The 22,545-nt window shown below is 35.9% G+C and overlaps 1 protein-coding gene across 13 annotated transcripts in view; it reads right to left on the minus strand.

Annotated features, from left to right (window-relative positions):
• Positions 1-10,609: 10,609 nt before the first annotated feature.
• CSNK1G3 (casein kinase 1 gamma 3) overlaps positions 10,610-22,545 on the minus strand; it is a 111,394-nt gene continuing 99,458 nt past the window's right edge. For 9 of the 13 annotated variants that reach the window (XM_077138795.1, XM_077138796.1, XM_077138789.1 and 6 more), the window contains 2 exons: positions 22,101-22,124; positions 10,610-13,004 (listed from right to left, as the gene is read on the minus strand). In XM_077138795.1, coding sequence (XP_076994910.1) covers positions 12,950-13,004; positions 22,101-22,124 — 79 coding nt within the window. In that variant the 3' untranslated portion in view covers positions 10,610-12,949. The remainder of the gene's footprint in view (positions 13,005-22,100; positions 22,125-22,545) is intronic. The other 4 variants (XM_077138798.1, XM_077138797.1, XM_077138802.1 and 1 more) reach the window with 1 other exon arrangement.

A 22,545-nucleotide genomic window follows, 5' to 3' on the forward strand; every position in this document is an offset into this window, starting at 1 on the left:
CAAGGAGAAGTCCACAATCAAGTCATCATCAAGGTGATGCTTTCTCCCAGAAGACTGTGGCATTCTGGCACTGGCTGCTAGCAATTCTCAGTCCTGGCTTTTCTGTCACATGACAATGCACATAGCAGCCTCACCTGGCTTCTCCCTTCTCTTCTGAGTTCCTGACATTCAGCTTCTTGCTACTACCTCTGGCTTTCTTTCTGTCTGACTTTCACTCTGCTTGTAAAGGACTCCAATTATCCGGATTAACACCCAACCTGGTTCATTGAGGCCACACCTTAACTGAAGTAAAATCTTGAAGAAATCTTGTTTAAAGCAGGTCTACACCCACAGAAATGAATTAAGTTTAAGAACATGTTTTTCTAGGGTAAATGACTCCAAGTCACTACACAGCTAACAATGCAGAATGAGTGAAAGTCTCCAGACCCATAGTGAAAGACCTTACTGGTGGCAACCAGAGCCAGGCAAAAAGAGTATAGACGAAAATGGGGTTCCTATTTTAAAAATTAGAAGTGTTTTATACAGCTACAGATTGGTAAACAATGTTGATTCCAAGATTAGATTGTATAGTTAAAAGTTTATGTATTTGCATTTTATGTATGATTGTTCTATAAACACACTTCTCTAATAAAAAAAGACGCTAAAAAAAGGTGATTTACAGATGAAATAGAAATGGTCATCTGTAAGAGTAAGCATGATTCATTAGGAATGAGTCATATCAAACTGAATCTAGTCTACTTTTTGACTGGATGAGAACTATAGGTCAAGGAAATGGACTAAATTGTTTACCTGAATATGGTAATGCATCTGATAAATGGAATTATGGTAACCAAGTGGTAAAGAACAATTATCCTAAGATAGAGAGAATGCTTAGATATTGTGCTATTGGCTTAAAGGATTGAACCTTAAAGTAGGAAAATAGTGGCATGACTCAGCTTTGCCTCGGCCTTCTCTTACCTGTCATTTTATTAATAAAGGTATAGAATGCTATCACAGGGGTAGAGTCAGTGTTATTAAGTGAGGCAAGATAGCTAATGAGCCATGTGAGGAGTTAGGATACCAGTATTTCTAAACAGATCACAATGATGGTCTCAATCTAAGAAGACATAGGTTAATAAGTACTAGGCCTTATTCTTGTTTTTAAGAACAGAAACACATTACATGAGAAATTAAGCTGTTGTTCAGTTTTAAATTATACTTTATTGTGACACTATGGTAAACATTACCTTTCATTGAGCGCTGTTAAAAATACAATTGCAAATCCTCAGAACCACGCAGCTGAGTAGAAATTACCTTCAATTTGAGAGAAGAAAACTTAAGCTAAGAAGCCAAGAAACTTGCCATAGTTCTTACAAGTTAAGTAAAGAAGACTCAAATCGAATTTGTCTGATTCCAAACTCTAAGCTCTTTGCAAGACCCCAAGCTTCTTTAATGATTAAGTTCATAATGGATCCAGTCTTACTTTATTTATAACTCCCATATGTGCTGTGCTGCATTAAAAAAAAATGATCAAAATTCTTAATGCTATTTAAAAACATCCCTTTCATAAAGCAAAGGCCATCTTTTGGTAAGTAGTTATTCAATCAAAACTAATTCACTCCAAACATGAATATTTTCAATTTTTTTTGATAGTAGGAGTTGGAAAACTATGGCCTATGGGCTAGATCCATCTTACCTCCTGTTTTTATACAGCCTATGAGCCATATTTAAATGTTTGGAAAAAAATTAAAAGAATAGAAATACATTGTAACACATTACAATATATGAAATTAAAATTTCAGCTCAATTATTTTGGAACACAGCCCTATTCATTTGTTTACATATTATTATAGTACATGCTACAAAGAGTTGAATAGATGCAGTACAGGACATAAATGGCACTCTCATTGCTTTGCAGTGCTGCTCAACATACAAATCTCAGTGCTGCAATTACAACTCAATAGCCTCTCAGGTGCCACATCCACCATTGTAAAGCAAAATTTATTATTTTTTATTACCAGTGCATGCTCATCAAGTAAATAAAAATGGGCTTTGAGTGTCTGTGCTGGTTTGAAGGAATTATGTACCCCAGAAAAGCCATGTTTTAATCCTCATCCCATTTTGTAAAGACAGCCATTTCTTCTAATCCCTTTTCAGTACTGTACATTGGAAACTTTATTTAGATTATTTCCATGGAGATATGACTCAATCAAGTGTGGCCATTAAACTTGATTAGATGAAGATGTGTCTCCACCCATTCCAGGTGGGTCTTGATTACTTTACTGGAATCCTTTAAAAGAGGAAGCATTTTTGGAAAAGTCTTGAGATTCTGAGAGAGCAGAGAATGATGACAGAATGACATAGTCACAAGAAGCAGAGAGGTCCTTTTGAGTACAAGAACGCCATAGACCCACAAAGCAGAGAGTCCACCATTTTGGAGATGAAGAAGGAAAACACCTCCCAGGGAGCTTCATGAAACTAGAAGCCAGAAGAGAAAGCTAGCCGATTTCACCATGTGCACCTCCAACCTAGAGAGAATCCCTGAACATCATCAACCTTCTTGAACCTAGGTGTATCTTTCCCTGGATGCCTTAGATTGGACATTTCTATAGATTTGTTTTCATTGAGACATTTTCTTACCCTTAGAACTGCAAACTAGCAACTTATTAGATTTCCCTTTTTAGAAGCCATTCTGTTTCTGGTATATTGCATTCTGGCAACTAGCAAACTAGAACAGTGTCCCACTTTTAAGGCACAGTGGAGCATGGATTATTTTTATTATATGGCAAAACATTGAGCTTATTATGTAATGACACAATAGCTGTGCTTATGGAGTAGAATGTACTTCAATATTATCAGATCAAGCACTCATCACAATATTCCCAACTCCCAGATATACAACCAAAATAATTAGAAAATTTAAAATAGAATATTTCATCATATCAGAATTAACTTTTTCCCAAAAATATAAAATGAAACAGAGATTGCAACCAAAGTAGCTTGGAATGGCTCATTAGTTAGTGAAGCAAGGAAGTTGGATTGCAGCAGACAGAAATGTGTCCAGAAAAAATAAATGATTGAGACTATTAGCCTTTCAGCGAAAACATCTGCTCAAAGAGTTGAGGGTATGGAGGACAGTCAATGAAAAACCAAGGTGAGGGGTGGGCCATGGTGCCTCAGCAGGCAGAGTTCTCACCTGCCATGATGGAGACCCGGGTTCAATTCCCGGTGCCTGCCCATGAAAAAAAAAAAAAAAACCCAAGGTGATGGTGCATGGGTGGTTCAGTGGTAGAATACTTGGCTTCTTTGCAGGAGACCCAGGTTTGATTCATGGGCCATGCACACACACCACCCCCCCCAAATAAATAAAAACCAAGGCAAGACACAGTCGACCAAAATGGTGGTGTAAGACACTCCCAGGTGTAGTTCCCCTGAGAATCTTTGAACAACTAGCAAACACTGGCAGAGTCATCTTTCTTAAAACTCCAGAAAACAGTTCAAGGGTTTCGGTAGATGGGTGAGTGCTAAATTCAGACAACGCAGCTTTAAAAATGGCAGGCAAAACATGTGGCACCCTTGCTAACCCTTCCTTAGCAAGGAAGGTGCTGAGCTAACCTGTGCTCCCCCTGTGGGTCTTTGGCCCTATTCCAGAGGTAGCAAAGTAACTCCTATGTGCAAACTAAGGTATCTGTATGTTGGTGCCAATCTATTGGGTGGCAGCTTGAAAGACTGAATCTGGGAACTCCTCTCAGCCTTGCTTAAAGGTAGAAGAAGGTTGCAGACAGCTAAAGCAATGTAAGAAACCACTAACATGGCTAAGGCCCAACGATTGCCTTTTTTAAGTCATATGATAGAGCACCCAGGTGGGAGACAAAGTCTATTGCATAAGAAGTAGAGGGAGCATGAGAATTCCTATAAATTAGGGAATTCCTAAGGCCATGAACAAGCATAGGACCAGGACAAGGCATAGGCTCAGAAAAGATGGAAATGATCCTGACTTCACATTCATCTCAGTCCGCTCTTCTTGGAGGGCTACATTCTGAGGGAAACCACAAGGTAAAGTAGGGCCATCTGGCAAAGACTGTGAAAGGCGTTTTATGCATTGGCTTATTTGTTTTTGTTAGCATCAGGCTCTCAAGGAAATCTCTACCTTATCCCTAGCTAGATATAAACTTAAGCAACAGACAGCTTAGAGAATAAATCCCAGAATTAACACATTAAAATGTACTGTGTGGGTCCTCCAGAACAACTACTAAATAACCAGAAACAGTACAGAACAGCTCCTGGGGCCACGTCAGTGACCAGACACTCAGCGTACCCCAGTCTGGACTAGCTGGACCAGCTGCGAGCACCCCCCAGAACCGTGAGTTCCCAAAACTGTGGTGGCCAGTGCCCCTCCCCCACAGGCCACTTCCCAGAGGGGAAAGGAAAGGACTTTACCAGCAGCAGGGACTGGGCACAATCAAATGCCAATTGTGGAACTAATTAACAAATTCTGACTACTAAAAATAGGCCCCCAGATTAGATGAACCTGATCAAAGCGGAGGTTGCTCATTTTTGCCCCGGTGCCAAGGGGGCAGGACTGACAGAAAAAGGGGTGGGTGGGGAGAAGGAAACAGAGGTTTCTGTGGCTGTGTATCTACAAAGGCTTGACTGCCTCTGGATACAGCGGCAGGACTTTTCAGGCTGCAACTGCCCCAGGCATAGGCAGAAGTGAGCTCTTTTGGGGGCTTATCTGGAGCCTGTGCCTTCCCCAGGGGAGGGGTGAAGCCCCACCCAGGAGGAATCCCTCCAACAAGGAATGCAGACACCAGGGCTTGGTAATTTGACACCATTAAAACCAGCCTACAACCTCTCCTCTGTCTCCACCACGCCTCTAGCAGGGAGAGTCTGCCAAAGTTAAAGGTACCGCATCACCTTATGCTGATGGGACGTGCAGGCAGTCAAGTGCCACATACTGGGCAGAATAAGAAAAACAGAGTCCAGAGACTTCACAGGAAAGTCTATCAACCTGCTGCGTCTCACACTCAGGGAAAACCGACGCAGGTGACTCTTTCCTCCTGATAGGAGGCCAGTTTGGTCTGGGAAAATCTGGCTGGGGTCTATGATATCTAAGTAGACCCTCCTAAGTGTGGAGTGGGGGGAAGGCACCACACAAGCAGGACAAGAAACAAGAAAATAAGAACTGAAAAATTCTCCTCTGTTAAACAAAACTTAAGCTAAAGGTCCAGATAAATCTGAACTTAATGTCAAAGAACAGATAGACAACAAATTCATCCAGCAAGAAAATCCTAGATAAAAGAAGTGAAAGCAATCTCCAGAATAAACTAATTAAGGTAATTAAATGCCTAGCCGCCAGCAAAAAATAACAAATCACACTAAGAAAACTGAAGATATGGCCCAATCAAAGGAACAAACCAACAATTCAAATGACATACAGGAGCTGAAACAATTAATTCAGAATATACAAACAGACATGGAAAACCTCATCAAAAACCAAATCAATGAATTGAGGGAGGATATAAAGAAGGCAAGGAATGAACAAAAAGAAGAAACTGAAAGTCTGGAAAAACAAACCACAGAACTTATGGGAATGAAAGACACAGTAGAAGAGATGAAAAAAACAATGGAAACCTACAATGGCAGATTTCGAGAGACAGAACATAGGATTTCTGAACTGGAGGACGGAACATCTGAAATCCGACAAGAAACAGAAACTATAGGAAAAAAAATGGAAAAATATGAGCAGGGACTCAGGGAATTGAAAGACAATATGAAGCGCAAGAATATACGTGTTGTGGGTATCCCAGAAGGAGAAGAGAAGGGAAAAGGAGGAGAAAAACTAACGGAGGGAATTATCACTGAAAATTTCCCAACTCTTATGAAAGACTTAAAATTACAGATCCAAGAAGTGCAGCGTACCCCAAAGAGATTAGACCCAAATAGACGTACTCCAAGACATTTAATAATCAGAATGTCAGAGGTCAAAGAGAAAGAGAGGATCTTGAAAGCCCCAAGAGAAAAGCAATCCATCACATACAAGGGAAGCCCCAATAAGACTATGCGCAGATCTCTCAGCAGAAACCATGGAGGCGATAAGACAGTGGGATAATATATTTAAATTATTAAAAGAGAAAAACTGCCAACCAAGAATTCTATATCCAGCAAAATTGTCCTTCAAAAATGAGGGAGAAATTAAAACATTTTCAGATGAAAAATCACTGAGAGAATTTGTGACCAAGAGACCAGCTCCACAAGAAATACTAAAGGGAACACTAGAGGCAGATACAAAGACAGAAGAGAGAGGTGTGGAGAAGAGTGTAGAAAGGAAGACTATGAGTAAAGGTAAAAAGAAGGAAAATTAGATATGACATATAAAATCCAGAAGGCAAAATAGTAGAAGTACTACCCATGCAGTAATAACACTGAATGTTAATGGATTAAACTCTCCAATCAAAAGACATAGTCTAGCAGAATGGATTAAAAAACAGGACCCATCTATACGCTGTCTCTACTCAAAGGACACGAGGCCAAGGACACAAATGGATATTTACACACCAATATTTATAGCAGCATTATTAACAATTACCAAGAGATGGAAACAGCCAAAATGCCCATCAACAGACAGCTGTCTAAACAAACTGTGACATTTACATAAGATGGAATATTATGCAGCTGTAAGACAGAATAAAGTTATGAAGTATGTAACAACATGAATGGACCTTAAGGACATTATGCTGAGTGTGATTAGCCAGAAACAAAAGGACAAATACTATATGGTCTCACTGATATGAACTGACATTAGTGAATAAACATGGAATATTTTCTTGGTAACAGAGACCATCAGGAGATAGAAATAGTGTAAGATATTGGGTAATTGGAGCTGAAGGGATACACATTGTGCAATAGGACTGAACATAAAAAGTCAGAAATGGACAGCACAATATTACCTAACTGTAATACAATTATGTTAAAACACTGAATGAAGCTGCATATGAGAATGATAGAGGGAGGAGGGCTGGGGCATAAATGAAATCACAAAGAAAGATAGACAATAAAGATTGAGATGGTGTAATCTAGGAATGCCTAGAGTGTATAATAATAGTGACTAAATGTACAAATTTAAAAAATGTTTTTGCATGAGGAAGAACAAAAGAATGTCATTACTGCAGTGTGCTGAAAATAGATGGTACTTAATAGTTTAAAATTTCAACTAATGTGTGAGACTAAACCAAAAAATGTTTATTTGGTACAAATCTATACTTTGACTAGTGCATCTCCTAATATAACTTATGTAGATAGTTGATTGAACACCTTAAGTACATGGAACTTTGTATAGGACATGAGATTTTGTTGATTTGTCCAGGTAATGCCATGATGAATCCCAGAGCGATTTGATCAGTGAGTGGAAAAGTAGTTGCAAAGTTCCCTTCGGGGAATGGTGAGAACGGGGGAAAACTATAGTGAGCCCCCAGTCTTGGGGTTTGTTCATATGAAACTTAACCCCACAGGGGATAGGTCAAGCCTACTTAAAATTAAGCCTAAGAGTCACCCCCAAGAGAACCTCTTTTGTTGTTCAGATGTGGCCTCTCTCTCCAGCCAACACAGCAAGCAGACTCACCACCCTCCTCCTGTCTACGTGGGACATGACTATCAGGGGTGTGGATCTTCCTGGCAGCATGGGACAGAAATCCCAGAATGAGCTGAGATTCAGCATCAAGAGATTGAGAAAAACTCTAGAATGAGCTGAGACTCAGCATCAAGGGATTGAGAAAACCTTCTTGACCAAAAGGGGGAAGAGGGAAATGAGACAAAGTGTCAATGGCTGAGAGATTCCAAACGGAGTCCAGAGGTTATCCTGGAGGTTATTCCTATGCATTAAGTAGATACAACCTTGCTATCCAAGATGTAATGGAGAGGCTGGAGGGAACTGCCTGAAAATGTAGAGTTGTGTTCCAGTAGCCATGTTTCTTGATTATGACTGTATAATGATATAGCTTTCACAATGTGACTGTGTGACTGTGAAAACCTCGTGTCTGATGCTCCTTTTACCTACCTTGTCAACAGATGAGAGGAACATATGGAATAAAAATAAATAATAGGGGGAACAAATGTTAAAATAGATTTAGTTTGAAATGCTAGTGATCAATGAAAGGGATCAGTAAGGGGTATGGCATGTAAAATTTTTTTTCTTTGTTATATTTTTCTGTTTTCTGTTTATTTCTTTTTCTGAATTGATGCTAATGTTCTGGGAAATGTGCGTGATGATGAATATGCAACTATATGATGATATTGTGAATTGCTGAGTGTATGTGTTGGGAATGTTTGTGTTTCTTGTAATTTTTTTCTAATTAATAAAAAAATTTTAAAAGTCAAAAAAAATGTACTGTGTGAAATAAAAGATTATAAGTCAAACAAATAAACAGGCCTATTCAAAGGAGCAAAATACAAATCCAGAAACCATCGAGGAAAACGACCTGACTTTGGACACACCAGACAACGGCTTTTAAAAAAATGATCCTCAACATGCTCAAGAAGATAGAGAAAAACACAGAGAAAGAACCAAAAGATATCAGGAAAATAATGAGTGAACAATATGAGAATCTCAATAGAGACAGAAATTTTTAAAAGGAACTAAACAGAAATACTGGAGTTTAAGGCCACAATAATTGAAATAAAATATTCCCTAGAGGGTTTTAACAGCAAATTGAAGTTGGTGGAAGAATCAGTGAACTTGAAGGCAAGAAAACTGAAATGACTTAGGCTGGGGATCAGAAAGAATAAGCAAAGAAAAAGCCCCTGACAGACATTTTGGACACTGTCAAGCATGCTGTTACATGCATTGTGGGAATCCTGGAAGAGGGAGAGAAAGGGGAAGAATATTAAAGAAATAATGACAGAAATCTACCCAAATTTAATGAAAGACATGAATATACACATTCATGAAACCCAAATGAGATAAAGGTGGGTGGATAGTAGGGTACAGGAATAGTGTACGTATATGCTATTGAAGTTACATTTGTATTGAATCAAACATGATTGATAAAGATTTAGGATGTTAAATTTAAGCCCCTTGGTAACCACAAATTAAATATATGAAAAATGTATTATGAAATGAGAAAGGATTAAAAATGGTACAATGCAAAAAATAAATATGAAAGTAGGCATTAACAGAACTAAGAGTGAGCACATGGCTCATTCTTTAGGATAGACCATATGTTAGGTCACAAAACAAGTCTCAATAAATTAAAAACTATTGAAACCATACAACATATCTTCTCCAGCGACAATGTAATGAAACTAGAAAGCAGGTATTCTGAGGAAAATATTTGATAGAGTTTGTACAATATCAACAAGAGTATTCGCTCTGGTGGTCTTAGCCATCCCTTAAGGCTCGTCAGAAATAGAAGTTGACTCTCCTGACTTGCCCAACTACACAGCAGTTTGATGGCTTAACAGAGTACAGTTTTACTGCAATTTTTTTTTAGTTCAGAACCATGACCAAAATTTTTCAAAATGAGAAGAATCACCTTCAGCCACTATGACTGAACACTGAAGGACTTCGGGAATTTATTTTTGCTGCAGACTTGATAATGTTTCTTATTAAATTAATCCTAAAATTACAAAGCAAATAGCACTTATATGTGAATGTTTTACCATTGCAAAGTCATGTCCATGACAACTAATGTTGTTTAAATCACAATTACAAGATGCTTTACACATTTCCCATGCTGCTAAGTTAAAACAAGAAGCAAGATCCCCAGTCCTGGACAGATTTGCAGAGTACATATTTTTCCGAGTTCAACTACAGTTCCAGCTATATTTTTTGGAGCTCAGTGCAAGCGCAAAGGAAATTACCATATTTTAAAATCCATTTAACTGTATGACTGAGGGGTATCCACCTAACTTTCAATTGTAAGTGATTAATCTGCAACATAACGATATGCCAAAAGACAAATACCATGGTTTTCCTTATAACAAATAAATAAAATAAAAACAAAAGAATCTAACAGAAATCTATGCATATCTTTCAAATGACAAATATGCTTAAATAAAATCATATGAAGTCAGATATATACTGACTTCATATAAAATCATATAAAATTATATATATTTAGCAGTATTTGGTAGTATATATCTGTGTAAAATGACATTTTGAAAAATGAAATATGTAAAATTGTACTACAGGTCAACATTAGCAATGAACATTTACAATCAATTTTGAACCCAGCTAAGTTAAATATTATCATCCCCAATATTTCAAGTCTTATCATTATTAGACCTGTATTGCCAAAAATATTGTACTCAATTATTATCAGTATATGTTGGATTTTATGATAAAAAAATGTTCAGAAACTTGTTTTCTCTCATCATGCAAATATACAGTAGTTTTGATTTTGCCTCTTCACCTGCAAAGCCTAAACTATTCACTATCTGGCGCTTTGCAGAAAATCTGTGCTCTTTACAACTGGGTTCCAACAAAGCAAAACAAAAACAAAATAGCAAAATCATATTCCTTAAGCTCTGCTTCTCACATACGATACATTGAATGGATTGAAAATGTTATTCCTATCTTAGATTAGTGAATGGCATCATTTTACCCATGATTGAGGAAAGGGGAGAGAGCAAGTTTAAAAAAACTACCTTTATTTTTTATTTCTTTTTCAGTTACATACTTTTAAACAGGGATGTGTTTCATTATGACATTCAGGCAATGCTGACTTCATTAGTGTTGACAGAAAAGAAGCATATAAATGCAAAATATTGTGGCTTAACCTGAACATACCTGCATTACTTATTATTGACCAGTTTGTGTTGCCAAAAGACTTATTCCTTGGCATTAAAATGGAGCACTTAAAAATATTGCTAAAAAGCAAATGCCTACACACTGGTCTTTGCAGCAAATAAGGGTATTTATACTTTTAAAATATTTTAAGTCCATAATTGGATTAATATACACACCTTCTTATGTATAAGGAGTTCAGATCATATAAACACTGTACAGTCCAAAAAACCCTACTGAGAATAAAACTAAATAGGCTTATGATAAGAAACACAGATATTGCATGTATTTACAAATATCATAGACACACAAATTTGGTCAAATACTGAAAAGAAAGAAGAAGTGGTTTCACATTATAATGGCCAAAACAACCATCTGCCTTGCTCAAAGCAAATAGAAATTAAAACTCATTATGTAACACCTGTAATTTAAGACATCGTGACAGTATACAATAAATAGAATGGAAACTGTTGACCGAATTATACAGCAAATGTTTTCCACACTGAGTGCAGGTCTTCAAAGTCCATCATTTGAAAAGATCATTCACAGGCTTCATACAACAGTGATAAACAATGTCTAAAATCGTCGTGCGCATATGGGCGCTCAACTCACCAGAAACAATGCACTCAACTTCTGGCTAGTAAGAAAAATAAATTACAAAGCACAATTAAATCCCTGTAAATGCAAGAATGAAGTAAAAAAATGTGGATTTATTTACTTGAAAACACATTTTAAATGTTGCCTTGAGACAATTAAAATAAATAAGCAAGCCTGGAGGCATGCGCTTAAAGACCAGAAGGAACTGTATGGAAGGAGTAAGTGACAAGTTTGTAAATGAAAGACGAGTATGAGATTTGATCAATATAATTATCTTTCTAGCCAGTCTTTTTGTTTTAACTCTTCTTGAAAATTCTGGCTAGTACAATGTGACAAAAATAGACCTGTGTTTTTATGGCTTAAAACAAAGCATACTTGAAAAGTGGAATGGGTTTCCTTTTATATAGAACCATTACTTTGTTCATATGCAGGCACTTCAAGACTGTGGAGGCAAAGCACCTGACCCATCCTCTCCAAAACATTTTTCAATCATCACAATTATCCTAAAAAGTAGGAAAATTCCAGAGGCCAGCAAAGTTGAATACAAGAGACTAATGTGCACAGAGGGTAATAAAACGACCCAGTTTTTATTGCTGTGGGTCTTTTTTTTTTTAACAAAGAACTAAATAATTAATTTAAAAAATACCATTGCATGGCACATCCAAAGTATTCTGCTTAAGGAAAAATGTAATCATTTAGCAATAGGTTTCTGTGGGATCTCCTTAGGTTTCGATCTTAATACACTGCAATGAGGTTAACGTTTATTTCTTCTCCTTAGCATATTTTTTAAAACTCCAACATACCTCATTTCTCAAAGTATTCATTCCCTGCTGTCTAACATGCATTATTATCTGGAAGCATAAAGTTACGTTATACAAATATTTTGAATTTTTAAAATAAGCACTTTTGCCATTTCTGCAACACTGCACTTCACATAGTGGTGCAACAAAAGCGGAACTTTACCACACTATTTGTGATCCATTTTACCACTCCCATCTGCAAAACCCATAGAACTTTTTTCTTAGTACCTTTGGGCAGTGACTGTACCATGATTTCACAGACAGAATGTTAATATCACTCATGAACAGTAGTACCATCAGTAATACTGAAATCAATGCAGATGTTACATGAAATATGAACTTCTCAAGGAATAACTTCCTTTATATATTTGGGCAACTCTTTTCTCTGTTGCATTATCCAGTGGGGAGAAATTTCCTGATGCTCTTATAGAACTTATGAAAAATCAGATTAGGTAGCTAACTGGTTGATATTTAAGAAACTGTACTGCTTTCTACAGTAGGGATCGAGCTTCTGAAAACAGAACTGTATTGATCAATACCATCTCATTGGTCCAGTCCATTCACTGATGGGCAAAGCACTCACATTTTCACAGAACTTTAAAGCTTCCATAAAAGTTAGAAGAAAAAAAAAATGAATGTAAGACAATCACGAAATGAACTATGAAGATAAAACATTTTTTGTCTTTAAGAGTGAGTCCTTGAAAATAAATGTGGCTACAGAGATGATTTTTAATCACAAGACAGCAGATGAACACATAAGTAACTCTTCACGATCTGTTTGTGTCCAGAGTCATTTATGGCGCTGGATGGTTTTCCTTTTCCTTCGTTTAAAAAAACAGCAGCACCTGCAGATAGACAAAAACACCATATAAATGTACTAAAGTGTCACAAAGTAAGGCTGAATCTATCACGTTAGTTTAAATGGTCATAAAAAGCAACAGGCCAGTGCAAGATAAACAGTGAGCATGCCAATGAAGCACATATATTAAACTACAGCAGAATTACTGCTATTATGTTTCATCATCATGCCTTTTAGGAATAGCAGGGCATTGTGTGCAGCATCAAAAGGAATCAATAAATTTAAAAAATGCTTTGCTCCAAGACTAACTGAGAAGGAATGGAGTCCTGAATCCTAACTAACCCACCACATTCTATTTAGTATACTCAAGAACTTATGGCAGCCACATGCTTTTATAAGGTTCATTTTATTGTATTCTCTCCTTTTTTCCCTGATATTTCTATGTGATTGCTGAAGCCACTGTTAGAAAGGCAGTAATGATCCTGACTAGTGATTTTTGTTTTCTCTAAGAATTAGTTTAGATTACAAGAGTAAAAAGAAAACTCCAAAATTCATTCAACAAACATCTTCCTATCATTTTCACACACTGGAAGAGAGAAAATACATTAAATAGAATAAGAAGTTAACATTGGTACATTTTAATTCTTTAAGGGGATCTTCTTAGGCTTATAGTTATTTAATTAAAGTAAAAATTATGCTTAACATTTAAATAGCATAAACAAGGTTAGTTGATTCAGTTCATATCTATGAAAAAAACATAGTCTGGATTTTTATTCCTGGTGAAAAAAGTCAAAATATGGTCCTTGAAAGAACTAGTTTCTCTCACGGTAAATTCTCCTAGTCATGAGAAGATGTACATGGCTGTTCTAGAATGTGGAGGCTGGTATGAACTGAAAGAGTTAAATGAGATTCACTGATCAGCACAATACACACACATTTCTTCAAAGAAAATTATGGCTTTTTTTCCCCTTCCACACTCAAAAAAAAGTCAATCTATCAGAATATCCAAGATGATATGCACCACATATAGTAAGGCTGTTACTGTTCACTGTTTCTAAATATTTAATTTTCCTTTTTAAATTCCAAAGGATACCATTTTTAAAATGCCTACTGAAAAGTTGATATATTTAAAAGTCATTTAGAAGAGTGAATTTAATGTAATGTTCTGATGAACAAGTTAAAGTTTCAGATTTTCCACACTTCTATTAGCAATTCACCTAGTCTGATTTATTTTTCCTGTACCATTAACCTGCCTTCAGTTCCTAATGGTTGAATTCTTCCTAATTCTCATGTAAACTTCCCTTCAACTGTGCAATTACTCAGGAAAACCACACCAAGCATTTATTTGATACTAAATAAGGTTTTCAAATGAATTCTCATGATAGAGGCCTTTAAAATTCAAAATTGATCTAAAGTTTTAGATGTTTACTTTTTTCATAAAGGCATACCACTAAATAAAGAGTAAACCCTCGAAATAGATTTGTAAAAGTAAAGCTGGCATTTACTTCAAATTTCCTACCACCAGAGGGCAGCATTGCCTTATGTGACATGAACGCATTCAGAAACAGACAACAGAGATGCTCTCAAAATATGACATACTTACATAAGAAGGAAATTTATATTTTAGAATTGCTAGGAAAGAAAAATATTCACTAGGCTAAAGGTCATTTTTGTCTTTGACAATAAGCTAAATGACACACTCACAAACAGCTTGTGGCTGATTTCTTGATGTGTAAGTCATCACCCAAACAGCTAATTGAGTTTTAGAGATTAGGAAGCTGGGTCTTATCTCAACTGTCTCCTGCCCCCAAGCACTCAATATGAAACAGTGCCATTCCCATACAACCATCTGATCCCATTACTGTTTTATTTTTCTCTCACTATTTACCACTAATCCAAAAATATTGTTTACTTCTGTCTTAACACTAAAATGTACTTTATAAGGGTTTGTTCACAGATGTATCCAAAAAAATTAGCACAAAGTTGGTACTCATTAAATATTTATTGAATGAATGAATGATGAGCAGTTTCATATACACAAAATCTTCAAAAATTGCTCCAAATTTGCCTCATAGATACGTCTAACTACTAAGAACCTCGTCAAGATTCCAAAGTATGTTCTTAGCCACAGGACACAAACCCGAGTGAAACTTATGAAATGAACATTTTAGTTTCTGTGTGAGGCTTTTCTAGAGAAAAATGGCTTGCACCAAATTCTTAAAGGAGTCTGAATCTCCAAAGTTAAGAACCATCACTCTCTAGGTGCTCAGTCATCCATCCTGCTTTTCCATTCCCAACGGAGCCTCAGGACTGGCAATGCAGACCCTGAATGGACCTCATGCTTTTAATTTTTATGAGTGCAGGCAAATGAGTTAAAAGAGATTATATAATTTCAGTACTTTCTTTTAGTGAAAGGAAAAGAAAACAGCATTAGAAATAACTGCAAAATTGATAGCAAGGATTCCAGGAATTAGCAAGTGCTCACAGATTAAAGCAGTTCATTTTTTTCCCAAGAAATTCAGTTATCTGATCTTAGAAAAATATATAGAAAGTTATCAACACCTTTAAAATTTTAAAATACAGATTCTCTCCTCTTGCCATTCAAAGGCTACAATTTTCTTATACATTTGGATGTACTTCAGTTGGGGGTCTCTTCCGATACAGATTATTGACTACACTGGGAAAGTGAGTAAGCTTCCCAAACATTTAAATCATGTTCTTGTCAGCGTTTCTCTTTTTCTTGGTTCTTTCTTTATTGCCCCTTAATGTGATTCCAGCTAACCTATCTGTTCTCACAAGTCAGGTTCACGCTCTGACCATCGTTCCGTAGCCAGACTAAAAGCTGTGAAGCCATATCTCTGCTCCAGAAAATCTTTGGGAATAAATACTAATTTAGAGTTCTGCTGAACTCTAAGGTTGTTGTTTTAAATACTGTTAAAGCAAGAAACAGGAGACTGTAATGGATTCGAAAGTCCTGAACTAAGTAGAAAACATACATCGTAACAGTCAAGCGTTTGCTGTTGACATTGTGCCATCTTTCCCCATTATTGGTTGGCTTTTCCTTTATCTAGAATTTGGTTTGTCTTTCTGCATCTATGGCATACCCTTACTTCTCAACAAATCCACCCAGAAACTGAGCATGTTTCTGCCTGGATCTAAAATTCTCGCTTTTCTCTTCTACAATGATTTATTAGCCCGCTTGGGATGCTAGAACTGAGCCTCTCCTGACCTACTTGTTTCATATCTAATCTCTGACAACAGATTTCCCTCCCTTAAAATACATAATCATAGTAATTTCATCTCTCTGAATCTCTCAATTTAAAAAGTGTGTTAACTGTTCAGTTAAGAAAGAAGAAGTTAGACTGAGGCCAAGACCATCCACATAACTAGTCCAGCTAGGAACCTTTACCTTCCTCCTCTCCAATCTCTTCCTCTCCACGAACATGCAGTTAGCCCCTCAATACTGAAATGAATTTCAAAATTTTCTCATCCTCTTATGCTGACTTGGTTCAGACCTTTTTAACTTGCCATTCCTAAAACACATCATTTGGTCTTTTGCATATGCCTGTCTTTATGCCTGAAGTCCATCTACCCGCTCCCCAGACACAGTCTTTATCACTTTGACTAGTTTTCTCTTTTCCTCACTGATCTCTTTATAGTTCTAGAGACTATCAAAGTCCTGAACACACAGTAGAAAATAAATGGATTAAGACTGTCATTTTAAAACTTTAAATTTTACAATAGTTTAATCATCAGAGACTACTGACCCACAAAATAATTAACCCATCAAATTTCATGAAAATTTAATTTATGTTTTGGAATCATTGCCTGCAATCTTGTGAACCCCAGGAAGTGGCATAAGCCTCATAACTGCTGCCAAATTAATTTTCCTAAGGCTCAATCTAATCATATCATTTCTTGGCTCAAATCTACAGCCTTGCTTTCCTGTGCTGAAAGAATAATGCCTAAATCTCTTTCCCCTGATACCAAGGCCCTGCACTGAGCCTATCTCGGTTCCCAGTCATGTATTCACATACTCTATATACCTGCATGGGCTATTTCTTAAACATGCCCATTCTTTCCTTGTGCCACATTGTTCCTTATCCTCTTCTGACTCCTTCCACCCACCCTCCTTGTCAAATCATGCTCAGCCTTGGAGAGTTTATCACAAAGACTTCTCTGATCTTCCCAACTAAAGGTGCATAACATTTTATCCCTCTCCTATAGTGTGGATCTGATAAGAATTTCTTGTATTGGACCAATAATTCTCAACCCTGGCTGTTCCTTAGGTTCACCTGGGAAGCATTTAAAAAATAGTGGAAACCAGGCTTCACCACAATACAACTAATTAAATCAGAGACTCTGAAAGTGCAGCATAAGCATTGGTAAGTTGTTTTTGAAAACCCTATGACTATAATGTAAAGCCAGAATTGAAAACCACCAGTTAAAAATCACTGGTACACTTCCTGTCTTCCCTAATGGAATATAAGTGTCCTGATCTATCCTCATAACCACCATAGGACCAAACACGGTTTCCTATTCAGTAAATGTTGGAACAGGCAGAAGAAGAAAAAAGAAAGAAAGGAGAAAAGATTGTTTCATACTACTTAAATGCTCAGTAACTAAAAGAAGTCTTGTTCCCCTGAATTCCTCAAAAGAATGATAAAGATTCTGTCAATTGTATCGCCCATCTTGTAGTAAAATTCTCAGTTACAATAAACAAGCAAGGCATAGTCTCATTATTTCTAAAGGGACCATTTTATACTTTGGGGAATAGAGCATTTTTATCACTTAGAAATCACATATTTATTCCCATGAGGTACTACACTAAAAGATTTGAGGATGCTGATATGTCCACTGGAGAGTGCTTTCGAATTAACAGAGTTTCTGCCAATCATAGGTTAAAAAAAAGAGAGAGGAAGCCAGACAGAAAACAAACTCTAAAGGAGAATTCTAAGCAGATTTCTAGCTACGCGTGAAATGACGGAAGAGAGTAAGCATAAGATACAACTTTGCTTTGAAAAGTAAATCATGCTCACAATTCTTAGTCACAAACTAAGAGGATATCAAGAATGCAATATTAAGTAAGTAGAAATGTTAGAATGAACCTGATTAAAGAAAAGACAAAATTTATGTGTTTAAAACAAGTTCCAAGAATTTCTGTAACCAACTTGGATTAATGCATTACTGAAATCATAGGCTGCTATCTATTTGTTTTATAACAGTTTTACTGAGATATAATCCATATACCATAAAATCAACTTTTTTAAAGCATACAATTCCATGGTTTTTAGCATATTCACAGTCACACAGCCATCAATCCTATCCAATTTCACAACATTTCACCACCCAAAATTGAAACCCACTCAGCAGTCACTCTCCTCCTTTACTTTCCAGCTAATATACTTTCTGTCTACCACTACTGTGGACATTTCATATAAATGTAAACATACAAAACATAGTATTTTGTGTTTTGCTTCTTTCACGTAGAATGTTTTCAAAGTTCCTTCATATTGTAGTATGTATCAGTACTTCAATCCTTTATATTGTTAATTATATTCCACTGTGTAAGTAGACCATAATTTATCCATTCAGTAGCTGATGGACATTTGAGTTGTTTCCACTTTGTGTATACTATGAATACGGAAAAGAAACTTGTGCAACCTTCATATACAAGTTTTTGTGCAGATACATGTTTTCATTTCTTTTGCATATACTCCAAGGAGTGAATTATTATATCATATGATAATTCAATGTTTAGCATTTTAAGGAACTGCATAATTATCTGAAAAGGAGATTAAAATCTTCCTTCATTTTCCAACAACACATACATGCTACTAAAAGCAGTAACATGACTTAATCATGTAATCAACTATGCAAAAGATGTTGAAATGAGTATCTTGTACATTCCATACTGTTTTTCATGATATTAGATACAAGAGTTTTAAACAGCTTCTAGCAACTTGAAAGATCATTCAAGCTTTCTCGGGGAGGCCATTTTAAATAGGAATTCCTTAGCGAGAATGAGTCCCATTTACAACCCTTACCATCCAATATAAAAAGAAGCACAAGAGTGCTTTTTGATTATTTGTTTGGACTTTAGGGAGGACGGATTTGGCTTTGTCTTTTTCAATGTGGCATTTCTGATTCTAATTATATAATTATATTTAAATTTTTCTCCGTGTTTAAATTTATATATTTGTTGCATAAGCTCAGTCCCTATAGGGAAAGTCCTTCTGGTTTTTAACCCAAAAGTCTGTAGAATAGAATGTACAGATTACTGCATAACAGCATTATGTTGTGTAGTAACATTTAAAAAATAATTATCTAATAAGTTGTATCTATATTAATTCTCCTAAAAACACAAAATGTTTCACTTGACACACTAAACCATGCAGTTTTTCCTTAGCAATATTTATGCATTTGCATTTTTCCTAACAAAAATTTATTGAAAATCTATTATATGCTAAATGCTTTGCTAGAAGCCAGACAGAGCAGCAGGTAGATGATGGTTTGAGAGATGTTTTAACTACAAAGTTTGTATGACCTGGTACAGGAGTAGTGGGGTGTTAACTCTTATGAGTCTGTTCTCAGCATCTGGATAAATAGAGCATTCATTCACTGAGCTGGAATATACCAAGGAGAAAGACAAGTTAAAGGACGTATATGTGTGGAAGTTTCAAGAGTTCAGCTTTTGATTCGTGAAGTTTAAAATGCCTGAGCAACATCTAAGCTGCAAGTTTGCAGCTGGATTTGTGAGTCAGAAGAAAGAAGTAAATTAGAGATATAAATTAGGGAGTTGTCAATATAAAGATGGTTTTTAAAGTGATGGATGAGATCACCTACAGAACAGATGTAACTAACCATGAGATGAGAATGGGCCTAAGATTGAAACCTGAAGAGCTGCTACACTGAGAAGGAGGGTAGAGAAGAAATTAGCAAAAAAGATCAGAATTCATTTATTCAGCAAATATTAGGTGAGCACATACCAAATGTCAAGCACCACGCTAAGCACTAGGGATATAGTGCCAATCAAAGCAGGTGCATGCAAAGAAAGACTGAAAAATGTCACTAAAAGATCAATCTGAAAAGTGACTACTGGATTTAAAAATATGGAAGTAACTGAAAAGGAGTAGAAAGATAGATAGGTAAAAGGCTAATTATTTATTTCTTGAAGTATGCAGTGTTAGACACTGAGGATACTAAGATAGAAAAGGCAGAGTCCTTGTTTTCAAGAAGTTCATAAGAGGTTAGATGAAGAGAATAACATATACAGAGGTATATTTAAAGAACCAATGGAATACAGGATTCAGAATCGAAAATACTGGGAAATGGGACTGGGACAGACAGGTAAAAGCCAGACTATGAAGGGATTTGCTGCCATGCCAAGGAGTCTGAACAGATGCTCCAAGCAATGGAGAACCTGTCCTTCAGAAATAGCCACCTCACCTTTCTCATCCCCCACCACCTTCAGATAAGACTCACCCAAACATATAAACATATACTCCTACTCTCATCCAAACTAAATAAATTACTATGCAATTCTTCAAAGCAATCTCCATAAAGCATTCTCTAATCATCCTATCAGGAAGTTTTTTTGTTTTTTTTTTTACAAGCTCTTACAGTTTGTTTCCACGTTTTTCACAGAATTTATCACATACTGATGTCTGCTAACAGAACTGCAATCTCCTATACTGGTTTGTAATCTATTTAAGGGCAAGGACAGTCAAATATTTCTGGAATCTCAGCAGTGCAATTTTTGGATGAATAAACGTAATAGATGTGGTTGAAAGCAGGTCTCCAGGAGGATGCAAACCCAGAACAGCAGTTTTAGTTGAAGGGTGTGGGTAAGGAAGTGATAATTTAGAACACTGATGGAAGAAGCACAAGCCTGGAAAGTACACAAATGAGAAAGGTCATTGGCAGCTGGAAGTGGAGAAATAAATAGAAGTAATTATAACTATTGAGTATCTGCCATGTGTCAGAGAAAATACCAATGGTTTATCACATTTAATCTTCTAACTGTGAGGTAGGTATTATTAGCTTCGTTTCACAGAAAAAGAAACAAGCTTGAAGAAAGTAACAAATTAGTGGCAGAACTAGATTCTACAGTCTATGCTTAATTACAAAGAACATGTGTTTTCTCACCTGCCACACTGCCTCCCTACTTTTATAACTGTACTTAGAATTGTACCTAAAATTCACAAACAAGCATAAGCCATTGTTTTTAGCTTTTATTTTAAAATACACACATTTGTAGTTGACTATATCATGAAATCTACTAAACTGCGTCACACTGTCAATAAGTTCATAGTGAAACCTGATTAGAATGGATACTTCACTAATGCTCTTTAAAAAGAAATATCCACAAGTCTTCTCATATTGCAGCTAGCAAACGAGTATTACTTTGGAAATTATAGAAGGTTCATTTTGGCTATGAGTAAAAATGTTTCAAAAATGTATTCTAATTTAAGCAACTTTCTTAATGCACTTCAAAGCTGACTCAAAATTTCTCCTGAAACTGAGAAGCATTGTAAGCATAATTTTAAAACTAAAAGCAAATTTCAGAAAATAATTTAACATTATTGTAGAATAGTAGGAATATTATTTTTCATAAGATCTGCAATTAGTAGGATATCTAGATGATGATTTTCATAACACTATCTCATTATAATTTATCACTGTATACCATGGGTATTCAATGGCAATGGCAATTAGTAAATTAAATACTATTTTAGTGGTACTATTAGGGAAGAGCAGCAATGTGTATTTAATAATTATAAATAGAGAAAATGAAAGCATAGCTCCAAAACCTGTTTTTCTCTTTAAAATAGCAAATAAAGCCTCTGTGTTATACAACAAAAGCACAAGCACAAGCAGGGTTGGTGTATCACTACTCATTTCAAAAGTGCCCCCAAATCTACGCTACTTGAAGCATAAGTTGCAGCAGGCAAAAGAGCTCCTCACACAATTATTTCTTGCTTTTCAGAACTAACGTTAATGATATCAGATACTTTTGAATAACTTTTAGCAATTATAATTTCTATTTTGAGAGGTTTGTTTTTAAAACACAAAAGGGTTCTAAATCTTTGCAATTATAGTCAACGGAGCTATTTCTGCCTGCCTACACTTGAGAACTCACCACATGTTCAACACTTTCTGGCAGCTATATACAAAAAAATACAAGGAAAAAAAAAGAGAGAGAGATCATCAGAAAACAGTCCACAATGAAATTATCACATTGTTTTTCATGCTGACTTTTTTCTAAGCAGCCTTATTATAATTTACATTCATACACAAGATAACTAATTTAAAATAAATGTCAATCATGCAGCATTCTATAAAATTAATTATTTACACTTATGTTTACAGAGAAAATAAGCATCAGTAGTACAGCAATAACTTTCAAGCATAAAGAATCCTACAATTCAAAAGCTAAAACTATGCTGGTAATTCTGATTAAGAATTTGAGCACAGTTCATAAATAGTTATTTTGGTATTATTAAAGACTTTACTAGAATAACACAATTTTTTAAACTTAGCGATTAAAATAAACATGCCACTTATTTTACATGCACCTATTTCTT

The sequence above is a fragment of the Tamandua tetradactyla genome, chromosome 21, assembly GCF_023851605.1.
Source record: "Tamandua tetradactyla isolate mTamTet1 chromosome 21, mTamTet1.pri, whole genome shotgun sequence".
NCBI classification, from domain to species: Eukaryota; Metazoa; Chordata; class Mammalia; order Pilosa; family Myrmecophagidae; genus Tamandua; species Tamandua tetradactyla.